General features: G+C 36.5%; 1 protein-coding gene across 1 annotated transcript in view; it reads right to left on the reverse strand.

Moving 5' to 3' along the window:
• Positions 1-14,338, reverse strand: part of SEPSECS (Sep (O-phosphoserine) tRNA:Sec (selenocysteine) tRNA synthase) — a 35,273-nt gene extending 20,935 nt beyond the window's left edge. The window contains exons 1-6 of the mRNA XM_058546824.1: positions 14,127-14,338; positions 13,157-13,311; positions 10,682-10,800; positions 10,193-10,351; positions 7,321-7,474; positions 4,042-4,144 (exon numbers count right to left, since the gene is read on the reverse strand). Of these exons, the coding sequence (XP_058402807.1) occupies positions 4,042-4,144; positions 7,321-7,474; positions 10,193-10,351; positions 10,682-10,800; positions 13,157-13,311; positions 14,127-14,240 (804 nt within the window). The 5' untranslated portion in view covers positions 14,241-14,338. The remainder of the gene's footprint in view (positions 1-4,041; positions 4,145-7,320; positions 7,475-10,192; positions 10,352-10,681; positions 10,801-13,156; positions 13,312-14,126) is intronic.
• Positions 14,339-15,415: the final 1,077 nt, after the last annotated feature.

A 15,415-nucleotide genomic window follows, 5' to 3' on the forward strand; every position in this document is an offset into this window, starting at 1 on the left:
ACATCAACAATAATATCCCAAATCCTTAACACATGTCAAGTCTCTTTACTACCACTGCTGCCCTCATCGCCCTGGTCTAGCCACACCGGCCTCCCTGTTATTCCTCACACATTCCAAGCACACCCCTGCCTCACAGTCTTGGCACCTGCTGTACCTTCTGTCTGGAATCTCTCTAGAGAGCTGCACGGCTCACTCCTTCACATCACATTCAGGGCTCTGCTCAAATGTTACTTCTTGGAGAGGCCTTCCCAGATCACTCCATCTAATCTGACACCCTACCCCCCGAAATTCAAGAGTGTTAATCAACACCAGTCATATACATTGTTTACTGCCTGCTTCTGCTCCAGGAGGATAGGATTTTGTTTTATTCACTACTGTACCCCCAGCACCTAGCCTGGTGCCTGGCGCATCAGTGGGAACTCTGTAAATATTTGTTGAACGAACTGACAATTAAGTCTGTGAATAAGCAGTATTAACACCTACGTCTCTCAAATTCTTAATAAGCAAAGTTGCTGCTTCCCACACTTTGAAGCTTTACAACCCATTCTTTTATATTAAATATATAAATAATTAATCCCACGTATTTTTGTAACTCTACCATATCCCCCTCCGTTAATCTTTCGTAACATCCGTATTTCAGGAGTCTCCTAAATTAGTCAGTTTAGTATATAAACAGAAGTACAGGTTCATCAAAGCTCACTTCCTGGGGAGTACATGTGCATACTAGAATGTTCCATATGCTTAGAATTAAGTCATTCTGGGTCATCACCCTTAAAAAAAAAAGAATTCTGGGGTCTGACCCGGTGGCACAAGCGGTTAAGTGCGCGTGCTCTGCTGCGGAAGCCCGGGGTTCACCGGTTCAGATCCTGGGCACGCATCGACGCACCACTTGGCAAGCCATGCTGTGGTGGCGTCCCATATAAAGTGGAGGAGGATGGGCACGGATATTGGCCCAGGGCCAGTCTTCCTCAGCAAAAAAAGAGGATTGGCAGATGTTAGCACAGGGCTAATCTTCCTCACACACACACAAAAAAAAAAGAATTCTGAAACATTTTAGTACCAGCTCTTTCTTCACCAATTGCTTGATTATTAACAATACTACCCTCTCAAGAAAGTATTGGCAGTTTTAGTAGTTTGTTTTTTTAGACAAAAATATGGGGCTCTGGAGCCACACTGAACTAGACGGGCCATTCTGTAGCTTGGGAACTTGGGCAAGTCACTTAATCCCACTGAGTTTGTTTCCTCATTTGTAGAATGGAAGGATACCTTAAATTGTTAGAATTAAATTAATAAACTTTAAAAGTCTAGCAGGATGCCTGACACATGGTGGGTACTCAGTAAGTAGTATTTATTACTAATAAGAACTACTGAGATGAACTAAAGTTAACTTGAATTTTTTAGAATGTCATGAAACAGCAAACAGCACTCCATGAGACTCAAGCCTTTATTCGGTTTAAAGCACCACCTTTAAAAGTGACACCACCTTTCTTTGTGAAGGCCAATTTGGGAAAATTAGAATGTTTATCTACTGCTTTTTTTTTTAAGAAATGTCAATTTTACAAAGTAATACAGTATCTGCAATAATACAATAGCTAGATTTAAAAAATTCATTCACCCATCTTATAGTGTTATTTTCTGGTTAAAAATTTAGTGAAACTACCTCACAAATGAAGAGAGGTAATGAAAAAGCAGGGTATTTGTGATGTACAACTCCAAGGGCACCTTTCATACTGTATCTTGGAGCTCATTTTCTTTTAGTCTTAATCTCTTCAAGTACGCCACCAAATTTCTAGTATTCAAAGATAACATCGAGAGCACTAAAACACTGAGCACTTCTGGGTTAAGTACATAATATATGAGTAAATGTTAAGGAACTATTAAAATGATCATTATGAAAACTCTGTAGGCATGTAGAGAGTAAAGAAATATAATCTAGTTTAAAAATTATATCTATTTTTTTCACTAAGTTTAAAGACGTTAACATTAAATATACACAATGACTATTAACATGTAAAAAGCAATGTATATAAAAAGAGAAAAAAGTAGATACATCAATTAGTAAGGGTATTTGTTAGGGTAATAGGGTTATGAAAGATCTTTGACTCTTTCTTCATTTTTCTAAACTTTCAGTAATGCTGATGTATTTGACTTTTAAATGAATTGAGGCTGCAAAAATTAAAGAGGAGAAGGAGAAAAAGAAAAGGAGGAGAAGGAATAAAAATGGATCACTGAAATAAAATGTTTTTCAAGATTTCCAGCATAGTGAATTGTACAACTTTCCTCTGCTACCATTCAAATTAGACATAATCTAGTTTAGAATTGTGATGAAGCCTTAAAAAGTTAAGGAATAATAGAAAAGGATATCAAGAAAATGCTAAATGGTCTTCCTCCAAAGATTTTAAGAAACCCTGATATACCACGCCTACAACCCACTCCACCCCTAGACTTCTTATGTTATGTAAACAAATCTATTTCTTCCCTTGTTGGAGCCAATTTGCCTTGGGTTCCCACTACTTGCAGTCAATTACATCCTAACTGGTACAATCTCTGAGTAAAGAAATTAAGCAAATCAGCTATTACTATCTCATATAAACCACATTTATATTAGAGATGATATTAGTGCACTCAAAATGATATAAAACAAAATAATTTACTAGTTAGGATCTACTGGGCTAAGGAGCACTCACCACTGTGCTGGAGAAAGCCACAGATAATCCGTGAATAACTTATGTCCACATAACACAATCACATGTATGTCAAAACCGAATATGTGATTAACATCATTATGCACACAAATTATATAACTCATATGTGGATGATATCTATCCATATCCTAATACAGTATGAATAATTAATCATTATAAGTAAATATAATACTTCATTTATCCACTTTTTTCAGTAACTGGTTATTAAGAGTCAATTATGTACCAGGTAGTGTCCTAACCTATGAAGAGGTAATAAGTGCTATGGAGAAAAAGAGCAAGAGGCCGTCAATTTTAAGAAGCAACATTATGTTACATACCACTAGGTAAGAAAAAACATTGCCAAGTAATGTTATATGACACCAATGACTGTGAGACATCCCAATTCCAGAGACATTATAATGTAGAAAAATGTGCACCTTAAAATCAATGGATATGGTAAAACAGGAAAAGAGGGATAAGAAAATGGTGGCAAGGAAGAGGGAGGTGTTATTTAGATAGGGTGTCTGAGAAAGTCTCATTGACCTAAAGAAAGTGAGGTAAGAAGCCACCCAACTCTCTGGAAGAGCAACCAGGGAGAGGGGTGAGCGAGAGCAAAAGCCCGGGGTGTGGCACATGTGGCACAATGGAGGAACAGAGAGAAGACAAGTGTGCCGGGAGATAGCAAGTAAGAGGGAGAGCGCCAGGAAATGAAATCAGAGAAGCTGCAGAGACCTGAATACACAAAGCCTTGCAGACTACGGCTGTGACTCTCATTCTGAGTAGGATGGAAAATACCAGCATATTTTCAAAATAAGAATTTAAAACAGATGACCGGATCTAGTTGATGCTTATAAAAATAAAACAAAATCACAAAATTTCTAAAAAACCTACCAACTCCATAGTTACATGCTAGAATGTTTATAAATGAAGTCATTTCCAGTCTAGGATAATAAGGTAGAGTGAGTCCTTAAATATTAAATATAGAACAAATCATCAATACAGTTTTAAAAATCTATATAATCTACATCTACATAAAAATTTACATAATGTACTATAATCTAGTACATTAGAAAAATGAGAATACTGGTAATGAAACATTCTCAGAAAGTTAAAAACTAAACTACTGAAGTATTTCTATGTTGATTCTGACCAAAGCTACTAGTCCAACTACCACCATACTACCAAAGAATAATTACTTTTACTGAGTGAATACTGGGTGCAAACTTCTAATGCTCCATGAAGTAGAGGGTGCTAGATAACTGTTTTTATTGTATTAGGTTATAAGGAAAAAAAAGTAACAATCCTGTAATATGTTAACATCTATTTTTTCTTGACATCTCTTTTTAAACTCTCTTACCTGCTGAATGAGGTGCATACACTTTGAAGACTGCAGTCCATAAGCATTGTTGACTATGTGTGGAATGCCATAATTAGCACAAATCACAGCCAGTTCTTCTAATCTACAAACATAAATATTCGAGAGAAAGACATATTCATACTGTGCTTTTATAAATTACAGTGTGAAAACTTTTTTTTAATAGCTATCCTTAATGTACACCAGGAAAAAAATGACAAAACTGAAACTTCTGCAATATTTTAGCATATAATTTTGGCAACTTAGAAATACATAACAGGCACTTTAGAATAAACCTAAAAAACTTTTAAATTAATGCTACCAATAAATAAGAAAATATGTATTTATAAAAATCTATATAGATGGTAGCTTTTAAATCACTTTAAAATTTCCTGTATGTAAAGCAAGAAGCAGATTATTTATAATGACCCCTTACAAGGTGGTATGCTCATTTTTAAAAGCTTTTGGTTGCTTATCATACTAAAGCTAATATCTGCAAAATAAATAGCATATCGTGAAATCTTAAGAAATATCACATTAAACATCTCATAAAGTAAAAAATACATTTTCAAACAGACTTTAATGTATTAAAAAATACAGAACATTAAAATGTCTCTATACCAAAATAACTGACATTTTCCAACAACTTGGATACTAAAGAATCTTTTATAGCTGCTGGTTTTAAATTCAGTCTTACTTTTTCATTTGACATTCCCCATATTAAGGCAACTTGAAAGTCTAACTTTATGCAAAGTAAGGTAATACATTTCCAATTAGAGCACAATAAATACAGTCACGAGTCCCTTAACAACGGAGTTACGTTCTGAGCAATGCGTCATTATGTGACTTTGTTGATGTGAGAACATCATAGAGTGTACTTACACAAACCTAGATGGCTTAGCCTACAACACACCTAGGCTCTACGGTACTAATCTTATGGGACCACCATTGTATATGCGGTCTATCACTGACCGAAACATCGTTATGCAGCGCATGACTGTAGATGTTTCTTCACAAAACTAAACGCTACTTGTGACTGAGGTCATCTCTAACAGAAATGTCTTGCAACCATGAAGCGAAAACTAAATCCTGTGATTTAATAAAACTAATTTTTAAAAAATTTTCTTTCTATAATATAGTTTAGAAGCAAAGCATTTTTATACAATAAAAGTTCTTTTCTACAAAGATGTTTTTCAAATATATATTAAATAGTTTTATTATCTATTTATGAATACATATTCTTTTTCTAGCATATGTGCATTAATGTTTTTAAACTACAAATAGGAATAACATTCTGTTCATCTGTCAGAAGTTTTCGATTTGCTTTCTTAAAGTTTTATAAGTTAAAACTCATTCTATCATTTATTTTCATTAACCTCAAAAACGACACAGAAAACCTTTCTGTTACTTAAACTAATCAAATGTTTTTAACAAAATAGACCTTCTGGGATACACACAATTGTTTTCTTCATAAGGTAAAAGGCACTTTCACATGTTTGTGTTCTAATGAAAGTATTCTTTAAAAAAAAACTTCCCTGAAAGTAAGGCACCATAATAATATAAAGTACTATTTTAAAAAGGAAAAAAAAATATATCACTTGCGAGTAGTTCAAAATATTCTGAACTGATCTAATCTGCTAATATTTAGAGTGTATATAAAGGTATTCAATGAAAGGCCAAGGAGAGGCAGAAAAAATACCTTCCATGTGAATCAAACTGTATTCCAACTTAGAAGCCAATTTAAGGTGTTTATCAGAAGAAATGATACCTTCCTTTTGTTTAACATTACCTTTGACTGATTTTGCCCCACAATACTCTGTCCAATTAATTAACAAAGACAAATATATATATATCCATTCAAATTAAGACTATAAAGGAATTAAGCTTAATGTAAAGATATCAAAATGTATTTCAAATTTAATAAAATCAAAAATTCAAAAATATTACTAACAACTGTACATCACCATTTTCCTAAAGTTCACTCTTATCAGAAACATTCATTACATAACACCACCAAAAAGTGGCAAATAAGAATTTTGCCGATTGATAAAAATTTTATGATTTTTTCCCAAAGGAGATAATACATGTAAAATACTTAACACTGTACCAGGTATACTGTAAACATTCAAAAAAAGTTAGTCAAAATGAAACAAAAACAAAACTGTCCTCAAGGATAAATAATCTAACTAATATAAATATCCATACGCTGTTTTTGGAAATGTGATTTATTTCTATCACATTAAAATTTTCTAGATAGCAAAACCATCATGAACAAACTATAGAGATGTTTATTTAATATTTCAATACAAATTTAAAATCTGATTAGTAAGTAATGAATAAACAACTAAAGCATACACAACATAAACTTAACACAGAATTCAAAGATTCATGAATGAAGCAAGGCAACTTTTCAAGAGCATGGTTTTAAAATTGTCTCTTAAAATCTGCCTATAAGAAAATAAAAGCTAACATGCATTCACTACTGTCAAATTACGTGTTTCCATGAATTAAAACCAAAGTATAACTTAACGCTACAAGAAAAGTCCAACGTCAATATAGTTTTTACAAGTTATTAGCACTTCTGTTCAAAATGTTAAAATGAAACAGAGTTGCTGTCAAAACTAAACATCTCTATTACTAGACCTAAGCCTACTGCCTTTTCAGAATGAAAATTTGAAGCCATCTCTTAGAAAAGTAAACATTTGCTTTTTTTCTTTTTGCTTTTATTTTCTTAAAAATTTGCATTTTACTCAAAATGCAAAGACAACCTCTGTGTATACCTAAGTGTACATCTGGGTTAATCTTCCAACTAAAAAAAAATTCAAAGGACAGTAAATAATCCTAAAATTTTCTATTTAATATCTGTTAATATTGATAGTGCCTACATACGAAAACTAACTGTAAGATCAAAGAAGTGGAGATAGGAATGAAAACAAGTAAATCCAACATTTAGCTTAGAAACTTCTATTAAATAATGAGGAAAAAGATGCTAGGAGATCAGAAACAGAAAATAAACAAGGAAGAAAACAGAGATGCTCTGCATCTGCTTAGGTGATAAAGGGATCTCCACTTGGTACTAGTTGTTTTTCCTTCTTCTAGACCAAATTTTTATTTTCCCAAGTCATTACGCTATTTCTCCACAAGGTCAATCTATTCTCTTAGAAGAGTCCATTCACCTATTTACTGTCAAATGTTACTTAAGCATATTTGAGAATTAGTATATCCGAATTTTATTTAAAAGACTGATGAACACCTAAACGACAATATTCACAAATCATTTACCTATCAGGCACCCTTGGAGCAAAACAGGATGTAGTCGAATGAACACACAGAACGTAATCAGGCCCAAGTTCCTGGACTTTAGCCTCCACTGCTTCCAGGTCTGTGCGCAGCTCGTCACCTTCTAAAACGTTCTCTATCACCACAGGCTCAAAACCTAACCAAGCCAACCAGAAATCAAAACGTCAATGTAAACTAAAATGAGGGAAGATTCTGGAACTCTAGGAAGCAGTGCTACTTAACACAAGAACTCTAAATATTTATTTTAGTTGATGAACCCTCCTCTAGTAATAAAGACCTGGCTCAGTACTGTTATGAGTCAAAGGCAGGTCAAAATAATGTAAAGGACAACTAGAAAAGTAAATCTACTTATTCTCTGGCAACAGCTAAGTTTTATTTTAAAGCTCACTTTACTTCAGAGATGGACAAAAATAATAATAAAATTCAAGTACTGAAACAAATCACAATCATCGACTTCATGTTTTACCTCTAAAGAAAAACATAATGAATTTCAGTAGCCTAAAGATCACAGACCCATCTCATGGCTTACAACGGCCTTCTATAATTTAAATATGAAAATTGTTTTCAAATTTTCAATTGAATTAGTACACTTAACTAGCATATGACCAAAGTTCCACCCAAATAATAACTATGTAACATATGGTAAATATTTAGGTATCCATAAACTTAAAAAATTATAAAAGCAATATATACACTAAATAATGTACAAAGCACTTCTGTAACTAAGTACTTTGTGATACTAGTAAGTACTTAAGAGTAAAAGTAAAATCTAAGTGTTTAAGTGTTGGAAATTGGATAGAAAATAAACTTGGGAAATTCTGCACATGAAGTTATTATGTAGTCACATCTGCAGCCTTCCCATGTACCAAATCTAGCAGCAGGCTAGATTCATGGATTTAAGAGCTGTAAGGGATTTAGAAACCATTTAGCTCAACTCAGTCACTTCAAAGATTAGGGAGCCAAAGTTCAGGAAGATTAAGTGGCTTCCCCAAGGTCACACAGCAAGCTAAAGCAAAGTTAAGAGCGAGTAGTTTTCTTTTATGTTTTAGAATCCACATCAAGTTGTTTGCATTCTATCTACAGAAATATAAAACCTCAGCCACTATAAAATCATCAACTCAAATACGTTGGTTCAGAGATGTCTAGTTTTTATATCTATACCTTCACAGCTATTAAAACAAACAAAACTTTACTTAAGTAGGTAGCTTCCTAAGCACAGCTAATTCTCTATTATTTCTCAAATTCTCTAGACCCAACTCTGTTTTTGCTTTCAAACAATTAAAACGCAAGTTTTTTTTTTTTTTAAGAATACAACTATCTTGCTTCCTAAGGATACAGGCTATCCTAAAAAAGAATGAACTATAAATTGTGGTCCAAATTACATCTTTTGAAAAAAAGTTTCCCGTTTTTCAATAAGGGAAATTTTTCCATAACTTTGGTTATCAGATCTTTGGTTAATAGGATGTAAATGAACAGATTTGACAACTTATTGCCACTTAAAATAAGTCAGTATATTTTTTAGAAGTCTATCAGTTTCTGCTATATGTCCTTATTATGAATCCCTTTACATGAGTTTCTTTAGGATTATTTATGGTGTTTAATTACAGCTCAATACTGTTCATTTCATATAACAGACTGAAGCCATTCAAAAATAACCTTAAATTCTCAAATTCGACTTAAGCAAGCCAAATACCAAAGCATCAATTTAAAGTTTTTGTTTCATCTATACTTAATGATGCCTGCATCCTCGTACTTTGATTCCTGGTAATAATTTATGTATCCTCCACTCATGTATATACGACAAACATTCCTGAAGCACCTTTTAAACTCCAGGGACTACTGCTGGGCACTTCATATGCCATCCCATTTAATCCTCAAAACAATCTTGTGAGGCAGTAATCATCCCATTTTGAAAAATAAGGACAATACAATCCAGCAATTCCACTTCTGAGAATACACCCAAAAGAATTCAAAGCAGGAACTCAAACACGTATTTGTACACTCATGTTCATAGCAGCATTATTCACAACAGCCAAAAGGTGGAAGCAATCCAAGTGTCCATCAATGAAAGAATAAACAAAATGTGGGATATAAATACAATGGGATATTAGTCAGCCCTAAAAAAGGAAAGTAATTCTGACACATGCTATAATATGGATAAACCTTAAAGACATTATGCTAAGTGAAATAAGCCAGTCACAAAAGGACAAATATGATTCCACTTATAAGAAAAACCTAGAGTAGTCCAATTCATAGAGACAGAAAGTAGAATGGTGATTGCTAGGGACTGCTAGGGACTGGGGGTAGTAGGGAGGAAGAGTTATTGTTTAATGGGTAAAGTTTCAGTTTAAGAGGATGAAAAAGTTCTGGATATGGATGGTGGTGATGGTTGCGCAACAACGTGAATGTGCTTAATGTCACGGAACTGTATATTTAAAAATGGTTAATGGGGCCAGCTGGCGGAGCGGTTATGTTCACGTGTTCCGCTTTGGCAGCCCAGGGTTTGCCAGTTCAGATCCTGGGCGCAGATCTATTCACTGCTCATCAAGCCATGCTTGATGTCCACACAGAAGAGCTACAACTCTACAACTATGATACACAACTATGTACTGGGGCTTTGGGGAGAAAAAAGAAAAATGAAGAAGCCTGGCAACAGATGGTTAGCACAGGGCCAATCTTCCTCAAAAAAAAAATGGTTAAAATGGTAAATTTTGTTATGTGTATTTTACCACAATAAAAAGAAGGAAAAGGAACACATTTAGTTTCTTTTTCATTTATCTATCTCTATATAAAAAGTTTGAATTTTCTAACCGTGATGTTGAAGACATTATATATGCCACTTCTCTTCTTTTACCTGCAGTGATCATGGATTTAAAGCAGGACTTCTGGTCTATTCTTGGCCATATAATATATTTTGCCTTTGGTCTTTTGTGTCGTAATGTTAAGAAACACAGAGTTAGACTCATACCGGTTGCCATAGGAACTACAAAGCAGTTGGTCACTGTATGGACACCTATGAATAAAAAGTAAAAAAGAAATTAGTTGTTCCATTGAAAAACCAGCATTCTTCTTGAAGAGATGATATACTTCTTCTATCAAATAATAAGAGTTGTAGGCTTGGTGCTTCCTCTTCCATACTCGTTCTCAGGAAGCTCACTGCCAAATTCATCCCCCAGGCTTACGGCTCTGATTCTCCATCTTATTCTAAAGGTTTATATATATATATATATGTCTTTGTAGAAGCCATTTACATCCTTTTTGGAAAGAAGCATTAATAAAAGAAATTAGGCAAAGATGTGTGTGGCTAGTCAGCCAAAAGTATTATGATTAACACAGTACATACCAGCCAACTTTATGATGTCCAGGACCAAAGAATTGGTAATTTTGTTCAAAAGGCTAGAACCTGCAGCTTTTGGTTGCACAGCAGAAATATCACCCGATCGTCCAATTCCATGAATGAACCTAAGCAAAAAATGGGCCAATAACTGGACAAAAATATTCAGTGTTCTAAGTAACCCACTGTATAAGTATACAAATACAATAACCAAAAAAATACCAGAAGCGATACTTGACTATTGTAGACATATTTCATAAACTATTAATAATATGAAAATATCCTACTTAAATTGAAACAAATTCATCAATTATGCTGTGGTAGCTAGTCTGCAAAGACAGTCACCATCAATTCCTTTTCTCCCTATGCCCATATGCTACTGCCACACCAAGAGGTGGGGTCTAATTCCACCCCCCACTTGAACCTGAGCTAGCCTTAGTGACCTGCTCGGCCAGGAAGAATCCAGCAGAAGTGATGGTCTGGAACTGCTGAGCTAGATCACAGGAAGCCTTAAAGATTTGCACCTGGCCTCTTGGGGGGCTCCTTCTTACAATCCAGCTGTCATGCTGGGAGAAGCCCGAGCCACATAGAGAGGCCATCTGAGCTCCCAGCCCTCTAAGTCAGTCAACCTGGATAAACTGCCCAATTGAATCTTCAGATGACTAAACTCTCAGCCAACATCTGACTGCAACTACCTAAAAGACCCAAAGCTATAAACACCCTGCTGAGCCCAGTTAACCCACAGAACTATGAGAGATAAAACAAATGACTGTTTTAAGCCACTAAGTTTTGGAGTGGTTTGTTATGCAGCAGTAGAAAACCAGAATATATACAACATTAAATTCTTTCTTTCTTTTTCCTTTAATTAGAGCAGTGGGCTAAATTCCAATGGGGATGAATTGATGTTTCAAATATTGTCTTAGTTTGAAAAGAACTATACGTTCCCTGAAAATTAGTGTGCAAATCCACTCATTTTAAATTAGATGATGTTATACACTAAAGATAGCTCTGAATACCCTTCAAACTGAAAAATTTATTTTAATGTACAGTTAGATCGGAAATTCTGGACACTGGAATTATCACGGAACACTAGTGTCACATTTCATTACCACTGAAACCTCATGTACAAAGCATTGTTTTTAACATATATCATCAACCATGTTATCAGACCTTTTTTTGTTTTTGTGAGGAAGATCAGCCCTGAGCTAACATCCATGCCAATCCTCCTCTTTTTGCCGAGAAAGACTGGCCCTGAGCTAACGTCAGTGCCGATCTTCCTCCACTTTATGTGGGACGCCGCCACAGCATGGCCTGACAAGCGGAGCATCAGTGCGCGCCCGGGATCCGAACCTGGGCCGCCAGCAGTGGAGCAAGTGCACTTAACCACTACGCCATGGGGCCAGCCCCTATCAGCCCATTTTTAACCATGAATTTTTCATCCAAGTTATATATTCATCATCATTAGTTTTGACTGCAATTTTTTTAAATTGAGATTTAATTGACATATAACATTATATTGGTTTCAGGTGTACAACATAATGATTCCACATTTGTATATACTGTGAAATGATCACCACAATTAAGTCTAGTTAACATCCATCACTGCACAATTACAAATTTGTTTTCTTGTGATGAGAACTTTCAAGATCTACTCTCCTATCAATTTTCAAATATACAATACAGTACTATTAACTATAGTCACCATGCTATATATTACATCCCATGACTTATTTTATAACTAGAAGTTGGTGCCTTTTGATTGAACTGGAAGTTTGATGGTTTTGATTGAAGTAAAAGTCTACTATCCCTAGGAAAATTTCATCATGATTTAAAATCAAAGAAAACAGGAGTTTTCTAAGAGTTTACCTACATTTCACAGAAAGGTTGGAGAACAGAGAAATGATCGTATTTTGAACTACTATCAATTAAATGGTTATCAGAATTGATGAAAAGCTTTCTGAAATAATGCAAAAGAAAAAAGCAACTTAAAAATCTAAAATTAGATTTAATAAAACTTTTCCTACATCTATTGCAACAAAGCAAGGTACTTATAAAATGGGATTCAGTTTAGATGCAAACAACCCTTTAAAGTTCTACCTCTATATAATTCTCTAAAAAAAATTTGCCATGTTAGAAAAGAAACATGGAAAACTACAAACAACCTTAACATATTTTAAACTCTTACAACCAAATAGGTTTATTAGGTTAAACACTCTTATCAGAAGACATGGCCAGTACTGTTAACCCAGAACCTGACAGGGTAACCACCACATACCAGAACTTTACCCTACTGTCTTGAAAAGCACCTGCTCAGATAAACTGTTTCCATCTCCCTGTTGCATCTAGTTTACGAGAGCATTTGAACAGGGAAGAAGTAGGTTACAAATGGACATTTTATAATTTAACATGATGAATACTGCCACCATCGTTTTTAACCAAAAAAGGAAACAAGAAATGTTTTCACATGCGACTTGAAAAAAATACCTGTAATGACGCCGAGCAACTAATGCAGATGCCACTCTCCCCTCCCTTTCTCCCACACCACAATTGCCCAGGAAATTGTTGCTATCCATGATCGCAAGTTCATGCAGAAAGAGTTCAAGTGTACTTTCATCCCAACCATCCTCTGGACACTTGCCCTTAAAAAAAAAAAAAAAAAAACCTATAATTATATTTAAGAAAACCAACGTTCCCTAGTACCCTACTTCAATGAATTTTACAACTTTTTAACGTGTATTTTGCCACGCTCCTTGCTTTCTAAAATTCAGATACAAAGTCAGCACTACGAAGAAACCTCGAGTAGGCAAAACGTTTGTGTCACACTGTATTACAATTATCTACAGATCGTGAGGAGTGATGATACACGCACACGATGAGATTTACTCAGGTTTAAAGTTGTAGTAGGTTAAAGTAACCGAAAACCACTAAACTTTATCTTCAACGAAGTTTCTTCAAACCAGGGTGTTAAAACTAGGGGTTGTCAAACTTGAATGAAATTAAAATTCAGGAATGCTGCAGGAGCGACACCCGTGAAGCTCCGCGGCAGACTTCGTTCGAATTAGTAGATCGCGGTTTAGAAACATCACGTATTCCCTGAGTCCCTGGGAGGACGGAAAGATGGAAGGGGCGAACTCTGCCCTTTCCGCCAACAAAACAGTAAACCGACTGGGACTTCCCCTCACTTCCGCATCCCGAAGTTAGAAAACCGCGGGGCTCGAAATCCCGAGCCCACACAGCCCCTAACGACACTCCCCGGGTCTTGCTGGCTTTGGCGAGGCTGAGAAGGCGCTGAGCGCAACAAGGCAGCCGAGTGCACGGCAAGCTGCGACAGGCTCCGGGACAGGTCTCAACCACCAAATAGGAGCGGCTAAGGCGGGCCCAGCGCCAACAGGGGCGCGGGGCGGAGCCGGAGCCGGGGGGCGCGGCGGCTGCGAGCGACCCGACAGCTCGGTACCTTCTCCAGAAGCAGCCGTACGAGGTGCTCATGGGAGCGGCGGGCCTCACGGGCCTGCCGCACGTAAGCCGGCGACACCAGCCGCTCGCCCGCCGCGAAGCTCTCGCGGTTCATGTCGGCGGTGGCGACGGTGACAGGACAGCAGTCTCCACACGCCAGAACACGCGACAGAACCACGACGCAGCTCGCCGCCTGGACGGTACGGCAAGGCCTTGGGGCAAAAATCTGCGTCTCGCTCTCGCACATGCGCGAACCGCCCCAGACGGTGCGCCAGAAGCCGGAGGATTTGAGCATGCGCAAGGGTGTCTGCGCGTTTAGCGGGCTTCGGAAGGTACTGAAAATAAGCCCCGCCTCGCTGCCTCTGATTGGTCTGGTTAAACCCTCGGGTTCCTGAAAAGGACTGGAAAGCACTTTGCAGTTGTGCAGAAGGGCTGAGGAGAGTAAAAGGTAACTGCGTGGGCTTCTCAGAAGAAAAAAATTTCCTAAATTACTCGGTGTTCCAGTACCGTTGAATGGTGAGATCTGCGTAGAGTCTCTGCTTCCGCCTTGCTCAGACCGTGTTTCTCAGATTCCAGAACCTTTCGTCTTTACCTTCATACACCGCAACGTTTACAATTGCTTGATAACCCCCTATGAAATAGCAATGCCCACTCCTTTTCTCCTTTGCACTACAGAATTTTTATCACCCACCACCTGATACGACAGACATTTGTTTATACACAAACACACAAATGTAAACTCCCTAAAGGCCGGGCCTTGGTTGTTGCTGCGGTACCCCCAGAGCACCTAGAACAGTGCCCGGGGTATAGTGGAGGCTAAAAAAGTTTTTTTTTTTAAATATTGAATTACTGAATTACTCTAACCATTCAACATCCTAGCACTAGGTGCTGGAGATAGAGAAATGAGGAATGAACAGGCAGGATCCCTGTCAAGACTTCCTTGCAATCTTCGCCTTAGGTGAGCCTGCAGTAATTGCTCTTATCCAGTGATATGCTAGAGCCCACTTGTACTGGTTCATACTCTCTTGCAAGAGTTGATGGTTAAATGTTCAGTAATTTTGTGAGCTGGTTTTTAACTACAACTGCTCTTTAAAAAATTATGTAAGTTTACAATTAAGTTAATTACATTAAAAGCAAAAGTAATAACTACTCAAACTCATCACTTCCTAATTATTTTACTACATTTTACTGTTAGCTATGCTCTTGAGGTTATTTACATCTATTGTATCTGAATGGCAGAAATAGGATATAGTGGTGTACTACTGCACATCTCTTTCCAACTCCCTTAGT

This window comes from Diceros bicornis, chromosome 8 (assembly GCF_020826845.1).
Source record: "Diceros bicornis minor isolate mBicDic1 chromosome 8, mDicBic1.mat.cur, whole genome shotgun sequence".
NCBI lineage: Eukaryota > Metazoa > Chordata > Mammalia > Perissodactyla > Rhinocerotidae > Diceros > Diceros bicornis.